The sequence below is a fragment of the Anoplopoma fimbria genome, chromosome 24 (assembly GCF_027596085.1).
Source record: "Anoplopoma fimbria isolate UVic2021 breed Golden Eagle Sablefish chromosome 24, Afim_UVic_2022, whole genome shotgun sequence".
Classification (NCBI taxonomy): domain Eukaryota; kingdom Metazoa; phylum Chordata; class Actinopteri; order Perciformes; family Anoplopomatidae; genus Anoplopoma; species Anoplopoma fimbria.
In genome coordinates, this window is record NC_072472.1 from 18,803,864 (window position 1) to 18,821,869 (window position 18,006).

The following is an 18,006-nucleotide window of genomic DNA, read 5'->3' on the forward strand; positions in this document are numbered from 1 at the left end:
TTGTAATGTGTTTGAGACACATTGTACAGCTCTGATACGCAAGTCTTGATCTATAATTAATCAAAGCTTTGAGCCGTGACGTCTTCAAATCCCAAATCATAAAATAGGATAGATATCAACCCTTTATATTGCAGTGGTTTGGCTCATGATCGACACTGCCATGTGTTTTCCTGTTTTATGTGGATCTAGTTGAAATCATTTTTGTGCCCTTTGGAGATTTCCCACTGACATAAAACTGTCATTATTTTCCCTGATGGTACTGGAGAACAGGTTTTCCCCATGAAAAACAGTCAAAGAAGCAGTTGCAATAGAGCTGGGAAATTTATTTTTGTTTAAAAGTGCCTTTACAGTACCCCATGAGATATACAATTTTGACGAGATGAGACAAGTGATGTTGTCAATGACTGAATGAAAGGTTTGGATTACAAGACATTATGGTTGAATAGAGTTACACACACTGTATGAACAAACTGTTTTAGAATCTCAATTTCATGGCACAATCTAATGAGAAAAAGAAAAAAAAAAAAACAGACAATGAATCCACAAATAATGTTTTGCATGATCAAATCCTTTCATTTAAAAAGGAAGGATTTCATTCACAGTTGTGGTCCTATTTTGCATTTGCTCACGTTCCAACAATCACAAAGGTGTTCGGCACCAAAACTATCCCTAAGCCCCTCAAAATCCTGAAGCACAAATGTCACAACAACCAAACAAAACATCCCTGGTGAGGTTCTCAACTTTCTAAAAGAAACCTTTCTAGATATTGCTTTTTTTTGGGATGCGTTTGTGCAAAAAATCTCAGTGACAATTAACATGAACCAAAAATAAACCCATACACACCTGGGACATCACTAACTCTAAGGAGTGATATTGCACTGCTTTTTTAACAAACAGAACAGTATTAAACTGGTGCTAGACATCGGTCAGTACACCCATGATACAGGCACCCACTGTGGAGTAGAGATGGCCCGCTCCATGGCCTCCTCCACACCTTTAACGCTTTCATCCACGTCGTTGTTGACAAGAACCACATCAAAGAAATGTCTATATGTGGTGAAAATGGCGTCCGACTCTTTCTGGATCATCTGCAGGTTTTCCGTCTAGGAAACAAAAGAAACAGAGGGTTAAGCAGTTGCTGGATGATTGAGTGTGGTGTTTCAAAGCACTCGGGTGAATTCAGATAAAGATTTAGCACCTGGGCAGCTGTGTTGGTCGGAGCGATGAACACCACGAGAGGTGCAAAGTCAGCAGTCAGCAGGACTTTCAAGGTCTGCATTCAAATGTGATGGGAAAGAAAAGAAGACATTTGTTAAACTTATTAACTGCATGGAAACAGCTTGTAAAGGCCAAACTTCACCTACAATTTTTTATTCTAATGTGTTTGTTTTCAAAACATTTTGGGGCTATTTTTATTGATTGCAGCTCAATGTAGGCAACCTTTTACTTCACTTAAGACAGATAGTAAGTCTAACTTACAAAAGCATTTTAATTAATGAATATATATTGCTTATTCACACATTCATTTTTAATGAGAATAATAGGATAGTATACTTCAAATGTTCCACTCCCTATTAACCTACAAAAAAGCTGATACTTGCTTGATGCAGGTTAATCTCGCAATTTAAAATACTTGAAAAAAGCTAAAATAGGCATAAAAAGACATCATTTGACTTTATTTGACTCTGGGGAAATGTTGAATTAATAGTAAAGTTTCCCTCAACTATTCATTTCATGACATGTCTCCAAAGAAACCTGTGAATGCTAACCTGTGGTTCTACATCCAGTAAGGCGATTTTTTCTTGATCGTGGATCTTCTGGATGGTCTCAGTTTTGGTACCGAACATATTTCCCTGGAAGCTGCCATACTCCAGCAGCTCATTTCCAGAGATGCACTTGGTCATGGCTTCATTGGAGATGAAATAATATTCCTGTCCATCTTCCTCCTCCTTCCGTGGGGGTCTGGTTGTGTCTGTGTAGAAGGTTAAAGACTTAGCCAAAGGACAAGTCGGAAAACTTGTTTATTCTAGTGAAAGAAAAAAGAAAAAAGTCTGGTGGTCTACTCACGAGGTGCAGGGTAGGAAAACTTCTCAGGGTATTTGGTCAATAGTGCATTTTTGATATGGCTTCTTCCCACTCCAGGTGCACCTAAAAGACGCAGAATCTTTTATTACATTTCAGTCAGACATTAACCTTCATGTCTAAATCTTTGCGGTCAGAGAAACTATCTTTACCTTGTAAGAGGTTTTAATAGAGTTCTGTACATTTGCAAGATGTGGAACATGTTGTTGACAACATGTGTATCAGAAATGATTGACGAAATTAATTTGATACCCCTAATGAGTAATGTAACTGATCTTACCAATAAGCACCAGTGTTTTCCTTTTAAAAGCAGGGAGTCGAACAACCTCCTCATAAGAAATCACATCCAGCTGGTCGAAAACTGCAACAGAAGGGATTTTGTTTTAGACCAACCCACACCAAAGTAAAACTGAGGGAAATAAAATGTCCAAGAAGCAGGATTCTAGTGATACACTCACTCGTGCTGTGTTTAGCCAGGTACTTGTCCTTGCACTTCTTTTTCTTTCCAAATGGGCTGCAGGACTGGCTGCCCTCTTTGGCCTTGCTTTTACTTGCAACCCTCCTGCAGCGGGAAAAGAGATTGGAACAATTTTACTCAGTTGTATGCTGATGTGGTTTATGAAATCATGTCATTCTTTGGCATTGTCATGGTAAGTGTGACAGGATACTTCGTCAGATAGTATGACAGTTGTGGCTGTTTACCATTCCTGGAGCTCTGGGGAGGGAATCAGTCCAGCGAAGTCGGCAACGCCACTCTCCACTCTGCCCTGCCACCAGTTTGGATCCTGCTTGTTGATTATCTGTATGATGTCACCAGTTTGAAACTTGAGACCTGCCTCTTTGCACGGGATGAGGTCATCCTTGGTGGGGTCATAGTCAAACTGGGCCCTCATGTACATCTATAGATTAAGAGAACATATATTGTATTCACTTTTTGGAGGGAAAGAAGGAGCTCATAAAAACGTGCAGTGTGTATTTGGTGTTACTGGACATTAATGATAAATCTGCAGACCTTACCAATGTGTCCAATCTCCATTCATCTAGGTCAGCTGTGAAAATAGTTCCTGGTACGCGAGTATTTATTGTTGCTAAACTTTACTCCAGTTTTTATGTAATCCGTTGTGGGGAATTTTCACCAGTTACATACTGCTGTACCAGATGCTTACAGGGCTTGACATTTTTTTATATTTATGAATAGTTGCTTTAAAATAAGCAGGTATTCTGCAGTTCAGTAATACACTGAAAGCCTGTTTTAGCCAGTCAATTGTTGGACAGTTACTAATTACACTGTGTTTTTTTAAGACAGCTCATGCAAAGCTATTCATTTAATTTTAAAAATGTAGTTTTTCCTGAATGTTTAAGCCATCAAGAAGAGGGGCATCTCAAATTAATGCTTAAAATCTCTTATGTGTATTTTTCTACGTAACAGAAGCCCTTTAACAGTCTGCTGACTGCGTACATAATACACCCATATTGTCATAATGAGGGCCTCACATTATGAGCAAGTATAAATCACCAAATGTCGGACTTCAAAGACCTACAGCACCTATACATAAGGCTTAATAAATATTAATTTGGGTCTTTCTAACAAATTAATTTGGATTATTCTAAGGTTAATAGGGAAATCCACCCTTTAACAGAATTGACATGTTCATGATATGATCTTGGACAGCTCGATTCCTATTGTGATAATGAACTATTTAACCGCAGTTCCAGACGTGAGGTCTAATTTATTAAATAATCAATCCTCTTCCTGCAGCCGATCTGCAGAAACATACAATAGAGTAAGCTAAAGCTACATTTCTTCAGAACTTTGTCGTGAAAAACCCCACTGATCACAGATTTGTAATCTTATTTTTAAGAGAGAGATAAGTTTATGTTCAAACCATTGCTAAACTGTCCAAGATCAGAACAGGACCACATGTAAATTCTCCTCAGGGTAATATATTACTATTGTTAGTAGAGTTTATGGACATTTTTGGTTTCCCCAAGTTACTCCAGTGATAGTTGTACAAAGTAAAAGTGATAACACATTATGTACAAAGAGAGGGCATACTGGAATGGTCTGGGTAACCAAAAATGATGCTCTTTGAGCATTAAAAAATGAAAAGCGTATTAACTAAGTCTCCATATTGATGGACTATAAGCTTTTAAGTAGACTGCCATCACTGACCACAGCAAAGTCGGAACTTAATGCAGTGATATACTGTATTAAGACAAGAGTAACATCACTGAATGCAATGTATTCTCTGTGGTCATTAAATTAAAGCCATTAACAATTATTTGATTATGCAACATACTATTGTTATATGTTGTTAAATAAAGCCAGCAGCAAATCCTTTGTGCATAGGAAGCACATAAATGGCCGCCAGAGAAAATGTGATGTGGCCAGTAGATGGCAGAATGAAACACCAAAGTGGTTCAAGTCAAACTAGCAAAACTAATTACGAGTGATGTTCTTTAGGTTTAAACTTATTTTATAGTCACCTGGGTTGCTCATTGACTAACAGGAGATTCACCTAACGAAGAACAAAATCTTTTTAAGAAGTAAATTGTAGAGGAACAAAAAGAAAGAAATGCAATCAAACTCGTCTTTGTGGATTACACCCCTAGAAGTTACCATTGGATTTGACAGTCACGCTAATTTTCTTGGTCATGCAAAAATATTTTTTCCGAGACGTTTGGAGACGACAAATGCAAAACACAAAATTAACCACTAGACCTAAAGTAAATGTATATTACCTCACAGGCGCGGGATCGACTCTGCAGGTTGGGAACAATCTTCATTGTGACGACTCCACTGGTTTCTTTCTGTGTGTGAACTCATATTGGTTAACTCACATAAAGATTTGCATAGGCCTTAGTGCCAAATGAAAAATGATAAGATATGAACTTACGAGAATCTTTTGTAGCTGATCTACAGTTTGGTTTGTCACACTTTTCCCATTGATTTCTGCTATTTCATCCCCTTCATGTAAAGACCCTGGAGAGAGGCAGAAAACCAGGAGAAGTATAGTAACAGTTTTCTGTTTTTCTCGATTATGGTCCTAATATGTGTTAGCAGCTCCTAAACTAATATTTGTTCTCCTGAGAGATCAACTGAAGACGAGGAAAGCCTTGTATCAAAATGGCCGCTATGGCAGTCGAAATTTTATAGATTATTACTGACAATTAAAAATTTAGTGGCATTCCGAATCTCAAATCATACCAGCATAATCTAAACCCAAAAAAATATATTTCACCTGAATAGTTTAAGTATTATTCTACAGCTCGGCTTGTGAATGGTCTATAATCTATACTGTATAGATTATCATACAGATGCTAATGCTAATACAGATTTGCATGGGACAAACTATCAACCTTTTGGGAAGAGAACCTTCTAGCACACTCACTAACTGATATCAAATAAATATTTGATTAATTACCTTGTCTATGGATCATGCCCCCGTGCAATATTCTGGCCACAGTGCACCTCTGTTTGTCGTTCAGCTTCAGAGTGACCCCCTGAAGACAAAGACCACAGTCAATGAGGAGGAATCAGCGACACAAATATAAAAATATGTAAAATGTGTGTGTAGAGACAGGTGGAATACCATTGGCTCTGAAGGATTCTTTTCAAATTCTACTTCCTTCATTCTGGTCAGTTCTGTGCCCTTCATGTGTCCAGCACTACCGTTGGTGTAAACTTCAGCTCCCTTATTCTCATAGGTTTGCATAGAAGCCTGTTGAATATAAAAAGGAAATTACAAATATTGTTTTGTGTCACACAGAATGAAATAAATTTAGCTTAAAGTGAAAAGAAAAACAAATAGTTGAACTGAAGATTTAGAGTTAATTCATCTGGACAGATCAGATCATTACTATACTGGTATTTCCAATAACTGCAGTGGAAGCTAATGTGTGCCAACAGCCGTGTTTCATTTGCAGTTTCAACATATGTTCGAGGTTGAAAATTAACCCGGTGTGTAATCACACCTCATTAACCACGTTCAGTGATCTGGTCCACCTGGTTCATGTGGTCATGGATACCACCAGTCTCATCAGGTGATCCCATCAAAGAGTAGCATTAATGTAAGGAAGCTAATTCTTATAGTGTTTGGAATGAGCTTTCTAAGTTTGGTATAGGAATCAAAAGAGGGACAATGGGCTGACTTTGTTGAGTCATGCTGTTGTTTTTCATTAACATTATGAGTTCAAAAGCAGGAAATCCCTATCCCCAGAAGAATGTCGGTCCTCATTCCATAGCGTCAACAAAGGTGTACTCTAGTCCAGATCACCGTCAGAGAAGAGAAATGTTCTGCATGAAAATGACACATCAGCACTAGTTCAGCAAAAAGCGTTATTATCTATCTTCCAGCGTCAGCACTACAATAAACCAATAAATATCATTATCGCATTCCTCCTCCTCGCCTGTAGCCTCAGCCCTAAAAATACTGCACTCTGTAACAGCAGTATGGTGTGTTAAACAGGCAGGAATTTCTACTGTTTGTTTATTTCACTTATAAGTTTCATTAATTTTAATAAAAACTTGGTATTTGTTCATTGAAGAATGCTGGACTACATGTAGGAGTCATGAAAGCCACGCAGTTGTCTTTTCTTGTGCAACATGATAGTTATTTACCAGCCTTGTGCTGTTATCCGTCAGGATTGTGCAGTACCAAGAGGGAGTGTTTGGATGGGGTCCAATGGTGAACTGATGAAATTACATCCCCTGAGGAAAGGAGTCTGTACAGCAATCTTGCTACGGTTACATTCCGCACAAATAAATACATCCTCAAAGAACACGCACTGATTTCTATCTCTGAACTCCAAATGTGTTTTTCTTGTTATTCCTAATCCGGATGGTAAAACCTCATTTTCAGTTCAAAGCTGCTTCAAAGAAAATTGGACAGTCATTTTGTTGAACCACATATCCTTCATCTTATGACCAGCGTTAATTAACTTGAGGAAAGTGCGATAAAGTACCAGGAATTGTGTGTATACTAACATTTAGTATTTTTACCAATTTATAGAAACTACTTTGTGTGTGCCCATTTTAGGCAGGGATAAGTGCTCAACTTATATTCACGATTACCAGGTAGCTCTCCACAAGGCACAGAGCAGGACACTTTATGTCCTCCCAACAAAGTGCTGATCCTCAGGACTGAGCAGGAAGGAAACTGACAAAGGTTCAATCTAAAGGCTTTAGCACAAAACAACTGAACCTTTCTGAACAGAATATAAACAGGCTTATCACATACAGTAGGAAATAGAGGGAACATGTCTTACCACTGAATGCTAATATACCGATGAAATAAGTTTTAGATTGGCACTGAAAGGCATTTTTAATTAAATGAGTCTCATGAGGATTCTCATGACAGTGAGCTCCGCCAGCTCTATCACTCGCATCAGAGTGTAAAGAGATCAAATGATTAAAAAGTATTCATCTGCTTTGTCACAGTGTTTTGCAATCACAGTGGACATTTGTTACGCTAAACAGGGTCAGGAGGCCCCTACAGAAACGTGAACGCCAGTCTTGGGTGTGGAGAAGCAACAGGATAAACAAACAGCCGAGTGAAAGCCCCCAAAAAATGCATTGAGGAAAGAGCAGAGTCCCCTCAACTAAAGGTAAATTTGTCTTTATATGATGCAGATCAAACAGAGAGTGCGTTCCAGAAAGCCACTCTCTGGATAAGATAATACACCATAAAGATCTCAACCTTATTGTTCTGCCTGCTTTTCTCCACATAGCACTATGATCTAATACGAATGATTGCATTTTAAAACAATCGGTCTCTTTCTCGTCTCTTCTTTCTGGGTAAACAATTTGTATTTTCAAGCCAACAAATAGTATTTATTAATCATGTCTCCCTGTGGGATTAAGGGCGGGTCTGTGGCCAAAAGGCAACGAAGTATTGAACTCTTGAAGGATCACAGTAGGAGATCAATGTTTGACCTATATAGGATTGGAAGAATTTGGATAGATTGTACAGAAATAGCTGGGAGGGAAAGCCAAGACAATAAGTCCTCCGTCCCATGCTAGGTCTCACCTGCTTGAAGCCTGACTTGCTTAAACTTGTTTTGGTTTTAACATGACAGCGAGAAGTGTGGCTCAAGTTGTGTGGAGTTGAAATGCATGAATGACTGTCCATGAAGGGCCCATGCACAGTTAGTCTTTAAGTATTTGGCGTAGTCTCCAGACGAGCACAACTCCATGTAAGGCAGAAGACCACTACTTAGCTCGAAACATACAGAACAAAACATAATTTATTCATGTTATTACCAAACTCAAGGTAAGGAATCCATTTGGATCAGTAAAAAAGTCAGATGTTCACTCACGTACCACCATATGAGCAACATTTCAAACTGCATGTGTCTGCACTGTATGATAAATGGACCACATGACCTTCCCTAAAGACCCTGATTTCACATAACGGAATCGAGCAGAAGAACACGTCGCCAAGATTGCAACTCAAGGCTGTTAAACTGTAAAACTGCTGATGTCAGGGAAAGGAGTTTCCTCCCTTCTCCATTTCCCCTTAGAAGCTCACTGCTGACTTTTCAAATTCAGGGAGAAGAGGTTTAGGACAAACAGTTCCCAAGGTTCCACTGGCTGCCAAATTCTTGCTTAGAGGTATTCAGTCATTAAAGAAAAAGAGTTGAAACAGTCTGAACTGGTCTGTGGTCACACATGTTGTTCATCTTAATGGAAAAGTAGTTTCGCAACATAATCTGGCCTTAATTTAAAAACAAGTCATGTCTTTAAATTCCAACCTGGGTACAGTGTGATGTAGTAAACAAGCTGCCTGGCTTTCAGCAGTAGCACTTGTAGCTGCAGTCAAAGTTCACAGGTACCATTGTCTTATGATCACAGCTAGACATATGGACTGTCTGACAGGTCATACAGCCTCGTTTCCCCAATTGGTCAAATGATTCCCATATGTAGTTTTGGGTGGAATGCAGAAGTGAAACTGCCAATGTAATGTCTACTTAGATCCAACTAAGGCTGACTGAGCACTGCAGTGGACACTAACAACACACAGACCTGCTGATTTGTGTTTAAAAAGGAAAGATCTACATGTATAGTTCTTTGCTTCACAGTCCAAATTCAGTTGCTGCATGTTCTATTATGGAATCACGACTGGTTCTATTTTTAGAGACCTTGTCCAGGAACAAACATCGGTCATGTGCCCCCTCTCTCTGCTTCCCGGAAGCAAGCATGTACACCAAGATCTGGGGGTCAAAAAAAGAAAGAAAAAAAGAGGTAAAAACGACACCCTACCTTGTCAGACTTTGGTTTGTTTTGAAGCAGCTGCTCCAGGTACAGATCGGAGAGGGCTGTCCGGACGCTGTTCACCGACTCCAGTATGACAGCGGGTTCGTTTTTATTGGATTTTAACGTCATCGTTCCGTTAGCTGGAAAATACTGTGAACCCGGTGTGCCCCCCCGCTCAAGGTCCGCAAGAGGCTGGCCTTGCCGCAAAGCGTTGCGAGAGGTGAATCTGCCGATAAGGAGCCCTGACGATGCGATAAGACAACCTCTGAGATAAAAGTCCAAGGTTTTGATCAGCAGCAGGTGAGGCGCATGAGTTATCTGCTGCGGGGACACCGCTGACAAAGCAAGTAAACATGCAACCGACTGCTGCTCAGAGGGGCAGGCTTATGCTGCCTTCAGGTGCGCCCTATAAGCTTCTAAATCCTAGTACTCACGTTGTTTCTATCATCCTAGCCTGATCATTGAACTGTTTCTTCAGTGAGATTACAGCACGTGTATGCATGAAGATTTTTCTTCTTGTAAGACCCACATTCATGGCTACTATGCTGCTGGGTTTAGATAATACTTAAGCAATATATGTTTTTAATTGCGTGTATTGCTTGTGTAACACTTGCTATCTATTCATACATTGATTAAGACTTATACTAAGTTATCTGTAGCCTAAGGAATATTGCAAATTGATATTAGCCGACTGTTTGGTTGCCTTGCTTATTTCACGTTTTTCCCAATTTGATTTCACAATCTGCTGCATTTTTTTAAGCAATCTAATTCAAATATAGTCAACAACAAATGATAGAAACATTCAATAATAATAATAACAGATAAAAAAACAAAACTGTCGCTATCATGTTGTATGGCTCCTCAACGTCACATTCTGATAAACAATCCACCTTCATATATCTTACTTTAAGCAGTTCGTGGACACCAAACGGAAACTTCAAATGTCCGACAGTACTTGAATGGGGCATTACCGCAGCGTTCTCAGCAGGGCTGCACTATCAGGCTACAGGGAAGCAAAATAACGGAGTGCTACTGGCGGTCATCCCCTTCCAACAGCTGACTTGTAGGATTGTCCTTTACAAAACAAACTTCAGTATGTTTTTCTGTTTTTCTAATTTTAACAATCATCAACAGGAAATTAGCCTACATCGATCACGTGATTTATTAATACACTGGCAGACACCCTGTTTACTGCGTACAGATGTTACATCAAATAAAACAGTAAATTTAAAAATGACAACAGGGCCTGAGCGTTAGTACATGGTTACATATTTACATATAAAGATCTGGTTATTTCCCCTGATGGTTTCAGTCCCTTTTCCTGTATAGCGAACCTCAGTTTGCAAATTTTAAATTTACACAAACTGCACTTTAGGATCCTGAAAGAAATTGCTGAAAAAAAACTCAACTTCAATACAGAGAATGCCAAACAATGCATCACCAGAGGAGAGGGAATACACATGATTTATGTCTGGTGTATGCAAAAGGTCATTCTTTACTTATGCAGAAATCACTCTTATCTGAAAAACAGTTTCATACAGATGCTTACTTCTTAACAAATCTTAACGGGAAATTGTCACACTTCTGTTTGGATGTCTATCATGATTTATGTATGATAAATCTTCTTCTATTAAACTTCCCCTGATTTATATGGATACCCCAGTGTGCAGCAGGGCCAAAGGGATTCTGCATAGACAGCTTTGCACCACTGCTCTTCATTGTGACGCACACCAAAACAAATCATTGGAAAATTGGGAGAGAAGGAAAGCGGTATTCAGCCAGGTGATTTGTGTATTAAAAGCAGACAATTTCTAGAAAGGACTCCAGAGGGAGCCAGCATGCAGGTTTCTATCAACCATCAGCCACTAACATGGCTGAGTCTGCTGAGGCCTAGCTCCTTGTGAATATGGGGTTAGCATGGTTTTAGCTTCACCGCTACCTCTGCTTCAAATAGCTGTCAGGTTTCCATAGTAGAAAAGGCCTCTCATGCTCACAGGTGAGCAGCACACACTACTTCTGTCACAGACTCATTTAACCTCTAATTACTCTGTTTCTCCTGTCTTGTCACATCCAGTTACTCGCCTTCTGCCCACTAGTTGCCCTCAGAGGATCCCAACTCTCCTGTAGTATTTCCTAGAAGAGGTGGGCACCTAATCTAAAACAAAGACCATCATAAAACATGCACACACAACTTTCAGGGGAAAGCCACACAGCCAATGTTACATGTTTAATGAGGGCAGTTAAGGGGCTTCTTTCATAGGAGACATTTTGATTTGTCACAGAAAGAAAGAGCATGGGGGTAAATACTAAAATGAATGATGGCTGAATTCAATTCAGCTGCGTCAGTTTCAGGGTCCTGGTATTGAGAATGCTGTCTCACTGTCATGGCTTACTGGGACACTTGACGAGAACAGAACCACTGTTTGTGTAAACAACATCTGGGATTTTGCTGCTATGACAAGATGTCTGCTGTGAAAAAGACCTATTTGTTTAGGCCGTGGGTTTAATGTACGTTTCCCCTAGATCAACTAGTTAAAAATCAACCACATACAGTTTATAACCTGCTGATGTAATACTCATTAAAACCTATACCCTCATATATGTGGGTATGCCGGTTTCCTTGACTTTAGACACTGATATCTCCACAGTAGCTGAACAGATTCATTCAAACTCCATTTGAAACGTCCATTTCCCTTTGAACTGCTATGATAAGCCCTACCAATCTCTTACAATGTGTAAGAGCCACACTATGCCCGCTGGGAACATACGATCCTGGGAACATATTTGGGGATAAGCCCCTTCCACCCAAGCCGAACAATGCCCTTAGAGAAGCCCTGCAGTCATCTGGTCGCTCACCTGCCTGCACACCTGTTTCCTGCTATCAGCCAGTCTGCTCTTCTCATCTCTTCCAGTTTGTTTGCGGTGCCTGCATGTCCACGTCTTTGTTGATGACTGTAAACCAGAGTTTTGACCAAGCAAAGACTGGGTTATCCTTTACATCTTTGTTTGTTGAGTCTACCTGTTAGTCCCATTGTCTGGGCCCGAAAGCACAACACTACACATCTATTGTGCAAACAAGGGCCTTCACATATTTTGGCATCCCCTCATTGGATTGTGAGGGCAAGTAGCGTACACATGATACTATATGGCGTTGACAGGTGCTTTTTCTATTATGTCCGAGGGTATCTGCTAAATAACAGCCTACCTCTAAGTAGAATACAGTTGAATAGCACCTCAAACTACAGCCTCTGCTCTCTTTCAACATACACGCTCCGTATGCGCTGGACATCCGGGTATTGGTGTTAAGGGAATCACGCATGCGCCAATCTTACCTCCTGTTTTTTGTACCACAGAAATCTTACCTAGGCTTGACGATTTCTGTGGTACAAAAAACATGCTGTGGTTGATAATTAATCTCGGCATATAAATAACTGTTCTGGTATTAAAGAGGTGGAGCGCTGAAGGAGATGTGTCGGTTCTACGACTGCGCGTAAAGAAGAAGGTTGTCATTTTAAGTTTGTGGTTAACTCTACTTTTTCTTACATCACACATTGTTGTTCAGGATGCTGGGCACGTTGACTAGGATACTGCGACCTGCGCTCAAACAGGCTCAGCCGCAACTGCTGTCTGGATTCACAAACTCCCAGCTACCATGGCGACACAAGATGCAGATCCGCACATGTGCTGCGGGTTCAGCCACAATTCAGTCACTGGAAGGTTGTCTCGGTGAGTTAAATTGCACTATTACCCATGCATATTTGTGGCAGAACTCAATGTTAACTTTCTGCATATGAAATCGCCAGTGCTGAACTATGGAGGAACGCGGATGCGTTTTAACTACGTGTGGCTGCGGGATCACTGCCGCTCCCCCTCTTCATACAACTCCAAGACTAACCAGCGGAACCTGGACACTGGGAGCATAGATCTCAACATCCGTCCTGACAATACAACTGTGCAAGATGGCCATCTCGTCCTCACCTGTAAGTCAGCTTTACCCACCTGAAAATCTGGAAATACTGGGCAGGTCAGGCAAAGAGTTCTTGTCAAAACATATTCCTCCGCACCTCAGAATAGGCACATGCCCCATTGGGGCCAGATTTTCAATGTTTTTTTTAAATCAAATTGCCCCCAAACTAATTGACACAGAAAACCTGGGAGCTTGTTGTATTGCACTGTGGTAGGTGAGTTTCTGAGTATACATCCAATCTGTCATATATATTTCGCTGTGAGCATTATACTGGGCAAACACATTTTAAACAATTAATCTGACCATGCACCATGTGACCACATTGTCATGCTCCATTGCAGCTCTGAAAGGAGTTGCCTGGGCCATCACAGAAAGTAACAAGATAAGCACCAAGAAATAAAACTGTAAAATATGAAATAAAGCATTTATAACATGCAACCTTCGGTCAGATCAATCTCTTATTTTCAATGAACAAATACATTGCTCTATTGTCTCTAGGAATATTCAGTCATATAAAACACAAAAGAGTGTAAATGAGTGAATCATTAGTGCAAATTGGCATTGTCACATGACTTGAGAAGCTCTCTTCTCATGCAAAGGCGAGGTGGACTTTTCACTCTGTGATGGGTGTGTTTTGTGCAGATTCAATGTGTTGTCAGTTAATCCTTTGGGTTTGGTCAGGTAATGAAGAAAGGGCCTTATGTGCTGCAGTGCAAAGGTTATTATTTTTTTATCATAAGTTTGTTCATGCACATGACACACGACACAAGGCCCCTTGAGAGGAAAGGGCTTTAAAATAAGAGCTTAGATTTAACATTATTAACATGCTTGATACATTTAAATTCTCTAATCATTTCAGGATATTGTGTACTTAAGTGCATTTTACGAAACAAATACACACTGTGATCTACCCAAAATAGGCTGTAACCTTTCATAAATAAATGATTAAGATGAGAAATAACCATGTCATGCATTGCATTTCATGCAATTTAAATAAAGTGTACCCAATAATAATATATTCAATTTCTCTATCCCAGGGCCTGGAGGTCATGTGTCAAAGTACAGCCTTAGCTGGCTAGCTGAGAACAGCTATGAAGGAAAGAAGCAGAGCATCGTCCAGCCATGCATCCTTTGGGATTCAGACATCTATAAGAATGCAAACATACCCTCCGCCAAATGGGACACGTTCATGAGCAGTGATGATGAAGTAAAGAAGTTTCTTCAAAACTACCTTCTGTATGGGATCGCTTTTGTAGATGATGTCCCAGCTACAGTGGAGGCCACCGAGGCAGTGACCCAGAGAGTCAGTCTTATCAGGTATTAAGTGCTGACTGTGAAACTTTATGCACTACAAATTTCATTTTCATGCAACTATATTCAGCATTAGTGATTTGCTTTCAATGGCAATATTCACAGGCAGCACAGAAGCTGTTCGACCCTGTTCACCCCTTCCTAATCTACTTGTGTTTTTGTGTTACTGATCCACAAGGGAGACTACATATGGAAGAATGTGGTGTTTTACATCAGATTTTTCAAGAGGAGACACTGCTTACAGCCAGCTTGCCCTGGACCGTCACACTGACACCTCCTACTTTCACGAACCATGTGGGTAGGTGCAGCAGAGATGAACTGATATGTGATTTCAACACGGCCCCGATAGAAAGGAAGGGATTTTGTTTGTGAAGCATTGAAACAAATGTCCTGTCAACTGTTTTCATTACACTGAGTGATTTTAATTTTAATATATATCTTAAACGAAGCTCAAGAAAAGTTGCATTTTCTAACTCAATAACGCTGATTGCTGTTGCAGAATCCAGGTATTTCACTGTCTCAAGCATGATGGAACTGGGGGAAGGACACTACTTGTAGATGGGTTCTACGCTGCTGAAAAAGTGCGCCAGCAGTCTCCCGAAAACTTTGAGCTGCTTGCACGTGTGCCGATCAGGCATGAGTACATTGAAACCTCTGACAACCACCAAAACCACATGACAGGCATCGGCCCTGTGCTTAACGTCTACCCTTGGAACAATGAAATGTACCTGATCCGGTATGTCAGCGCTTTAGTTTGATGCGATTTTTACTAATGTTTGCGCAGTAGTGAATTATCAGAAATCGAAATTTTAGGATTTTAATGAAGGCTTAAAGCTTTATCCTTTTATTAAATATTCATGGCTTCCCTTGAGTAAATATATTAATAAGGCAAACTTGTCCTCATTTAAAGTTTGTTGAGAAACTCTGTAGTTTTGATAGTTCATTTCTTGCTATTTTTATATTGTTTTTAAAGGAATGTTTTGTAGTTTTAAAGGTATGATGATATGTTTTTTTAAATTAAAATCAACAGCAAGATTGGTGTATCTTTTCTCAACAGATACAACAACTATGACCGATCGGTGATAAACACAGTACCCCATGACCTTGTTCAGCGATGGTACGTGGCACATCGAGAGCTGACTACAGAACTGAGGAAACCTGAGAACGAGCTGTGGGTGAAACTGACTCCAGGGAAAGTAAGAAAGTTACTCTTATTAAAGGAGGTGCATTCAGAAACGGCCCAGCCAGGAAGCAAAAATGTATAAAAGCTCTCCAAATGCCCAACTCAACCAATTAATTTACAGATTTAGGAAACTTTTAAATATACAAATGTAACTGTATTTCAGTTTGATCTAAGAATTGTATCCTGTCTTTTCTTCATGAGGTAATTTTCATAGACAACTGGCGTGTCATGCATGGGAGGGAGTCTTTCACTGGCCTGAGGCAGCTCTGTGGATGCTATTTAACCAGAGATGACATCCTCAGCTCCGCACGCTGCTTCGGTCTGCAGGCCTGATCCTGGACAGGAACTCCTTTCACTTCTGTGCCTTATCTATTAGCCTATAGGTTCAAGGTTCATATGTTGCCCATATGCAACAACAATAACATTCTAGTTGCACACCTAAATGCAAGTTGCAGTCCCTTTATACTACACAAGAGAACAACTCTATTTTTTATAACGAGTCGGGAGAAGGAGTTCAGGAGTCTCACAGCCTGAAGAAAGATGCAGCTCTTCAGTCTGGTGTTACGAAAGATAATACGTCTGTAACGCTTTTCAGATGGCAGCATGGGGTACAGACTGTGGTTGAAATCTTGAATGTCTCCTGTATAACACTTGAAAAAATGAAATGGATAAGTTATTATTGAGCTCATACAATCATATGATCGCAATAAATGGTGTAATAAAGGAATGGACTGGGTCTGTAATATTTCCCTCAATACAGTAAGTTACAGCTAATAAGCACTTAAAAAGTAAGCATAGTCGAGGCTGATAGTTAAGAATCACTGTTACATTACATTACAGTCATTTAGCAGACGCTTTTATCCAAAGCGACTTACAATCAGTAGTGTATTACATATCATTCACCCATTCACACACTGATGACAGGCTACCATGCAAGGTGCCACCATCAGACTCTAACTAACGTTCATGCAACATCCAGTCCACACCGATGGCAAGCCTTCGGGAGCAACTTGGGGTTAAGTGTCTTGCCCAAGGACACATCGACTGCCGAAGCCGGGTATTGAACCACCGACCCTCTGATTGGAGAACTACCTTGCTCTCCACTACGCCACAGCTGCTATCTGCTGATCTGATGTAGTCATTAGATACAATTTTTTTTTGATGACATGCTTATTCATTTACAATGTTTCTTTTCAAATGTATAATCATTTGCAATACATTTGTGGACACTAGCTTAGCATTGGCAGAGGCCAGAGGGGTAGCCAATGTATGGATAGAAGGAGCTGTTTAATATTTGCTTTTATCCATGTGGGAATAAATAAAGGAAATGTTATGTAAGTAATGTCTATAACTCATTTGCTGTTGTTAATAGTCTGGTGAGACAGTCTTAAAATATATAAGAAGGCACTCCGTAATGCTAGAGCAGCCTATTATTCAGCATTAATAGAGAAAAATAAGAACAACCCTAGGGTTCTCTTCAGCACTGTAGCCAGGCTGACAGAGAGTCACAGCTCTGTTGAGCCGTGTATTCCTATAAACCTGAGTAGTAGTGACTTCATGAACTTCTTTAATGATAAGATTCTAACTATTAGAGAAAAAATGTATAATCTACTGACCTCAGCCAGTACCGATCGATCCACAGCTGTAGAACCTGAAATATATTTAGATGGCTTTTCTCCCATCGACCTTCAACAATTGACTTTAACTATTTCTAAGTCTAAACCTTCCACCTGTCTCTTAGACCCGATTCCGACTAGGCTGCTTAAGGAAGTTTTACCTTTAATTAGCAATTTAGAAATTATCAATCTGTCTTTACTAACGGGCCATGTACCACAGGCCTTCAAACTAGCTGTAATTAAACCTCTTCTTAAGAAACCTACTCTTGATCCAGAGGTGTTGGCTAACTATAGACCTATATCTAACCTTCCGTTCCTCTCTAAGATCCTTGAGAAAGCAGTAGCAAATCAGCTCTGTGACTTTATGCATAACAATAGTTTATTTGAGGATTTTCAGTCAGGATTTAGAGTGAATCATAGCACAGAGACGGCACTGGTGAAAATTACCAATGACCTTCTAATAGCTTCAGACAAAGGACTTGTCTCTGTACTTGTATTGCTAGACCTTAGTGCTGCATTTGATACCATTGATCACCAAATCCTATTACAGAGATTGGAGCATCTAATAGGCATTAAAGGAACCGCACTTAGC

General features: G+C 40.0%; 2 protein-coding genes across 11 annotated transcripts; one reads left to right on the top strand and one right to left on the bottom strand.

Annotated features, from left to right (window-relative positions):
• Positions 1–283: 283 nt before the first annotated feature.
• Positions 284–12,904, bottom strand: mpp1 (MAGUK p55 scaffold protein 1). 7 transcript variants are annotated; one of them, XM_054625353.1, is made up of 13 exons: positions 12,881–12,904; positions 12,194–12,289; positions 5,676–5,804; positions 5,508–5,586; positions 4,980–5,065; positions 4,825–4,893; positions 2,785–2,981; positions 2,541–2,644; positions 2,363–2,443; positions 2,068–2,148; positions 1,770–1,972; positions 1,199–1,273; positions 284–1,103 (listed from the first exon to the last, which is right to left on the bottom strand). In XM_054625353.1, exons 1-13 carry the CDS (start codon positions 12,887–12,889, stop codon positions 927–929), a joined length of 1,386 nt encoding a protein of 461 aa, XP_054481328.1. In that variant the 5' UTR covers positions 12,890–12,904; the 3' UTR covers positions 284–926. The 7 variants fall into 7 exon arrangements, with proteins under 7 accessions (XP_054481328.1, XP_054481326.1, XP_054481325.1 ...); XM_054625351.1 differs by lacking the exon at positions 12,881–12,904 and adding an exon at positions 12,543–12,625 and having other exon boundaries at positions 12,206–12,289; XM_054625350.1 differs by lacking the exon at positions 12,881–12,904 and adding an exon at positions 12,543–12,625.
• Positions 9,274–17,078, top strand: tmlhe (trimethyllysine hydroxylase, epsilon). Of its 4 annotated transcripts, none has more exons than XM_054625360.1 (8): positions 9,274–9,325; positions 12,900–13,063; positions 13,141–13,317; positions 14,342–14,621; positions 14,794–14,913; positions 15,115–15,351; positions 15,673–15,811; positions 16,000–17,078. In XM_054625360.1, exons 2-8 carry the CDS (start codon positions 12,901–12,903, stop codon positions 16,129–16,131), a joined length of 1,248 nt encoding a protein of 415 aa, XP_054481335.1. In that variant the 5' UTR covers positions 9,274–9,325; position 12,900; the 3' UTR covers positions 16,132–17,078. The 4 variants fall into 4 exon arrangements, with proteins under 4 accessions (XP_054481335.1, XP_054481334.1, XP_054481332.1 ...); XM_054625359.1 differs by lacking the exon at positions 9,274–9,325 and adding an exon at positions 9,552–9,637; XM_054625357.1 differs by lacking the exon at positions 9,274–9,325 and adding an exon at positions 9,665–9,736.
• Positions 17,079–18,006: the final 928 nt, after the last annotated feature.

Excerpts from the sequence above, each read along its gene's own strand:
- mpp1 (XM_054625350.1), bottom strand. The coding sequence starts at position 12,602 with ATGTTGAAAGAGAGCAGAGGCTGTAGTTTGAGGTGCTATTCAACTGTA. Across the intron at positions 5,066-5,507 it reads GGGCATGATCCATAGACAAG|GGTCTTTACATGAAGGGGAT; the intron begins GTAATTAATCAA and ends GCCTCTCTCCAG. Across the intron at positions 2,149-2,362 it reads GAAAACACTGGTGCTTATTG|GTGCACCTGGAGTGGGAAGA; the intron begins GTAAGATCAGTT and ends TGCGTCTTTTAG.
- tmlhe (XM_054625360.1), top strand. The coding sequence starts at position 12,901 with ATGCTGGGCACGTTGACTAGGATACTGCGACCTGCGCTCAAACAGGCT. Across the intron at positions 15,352-15,672 it reads AATGAAATGTACCTGATCCG|ATACAACAACTATGACCGAT; the intron begins GTATGTCAGCGC and ends TTTTCTCAACAG. Across the intron at positions 15,812-15,999 it reads TGAAACTGACTCCAGGGAAA|GTAATTTTCATAGACAACTG; the intron begins GTAAGAAAGTTA and ends TTTCTTCATGAG.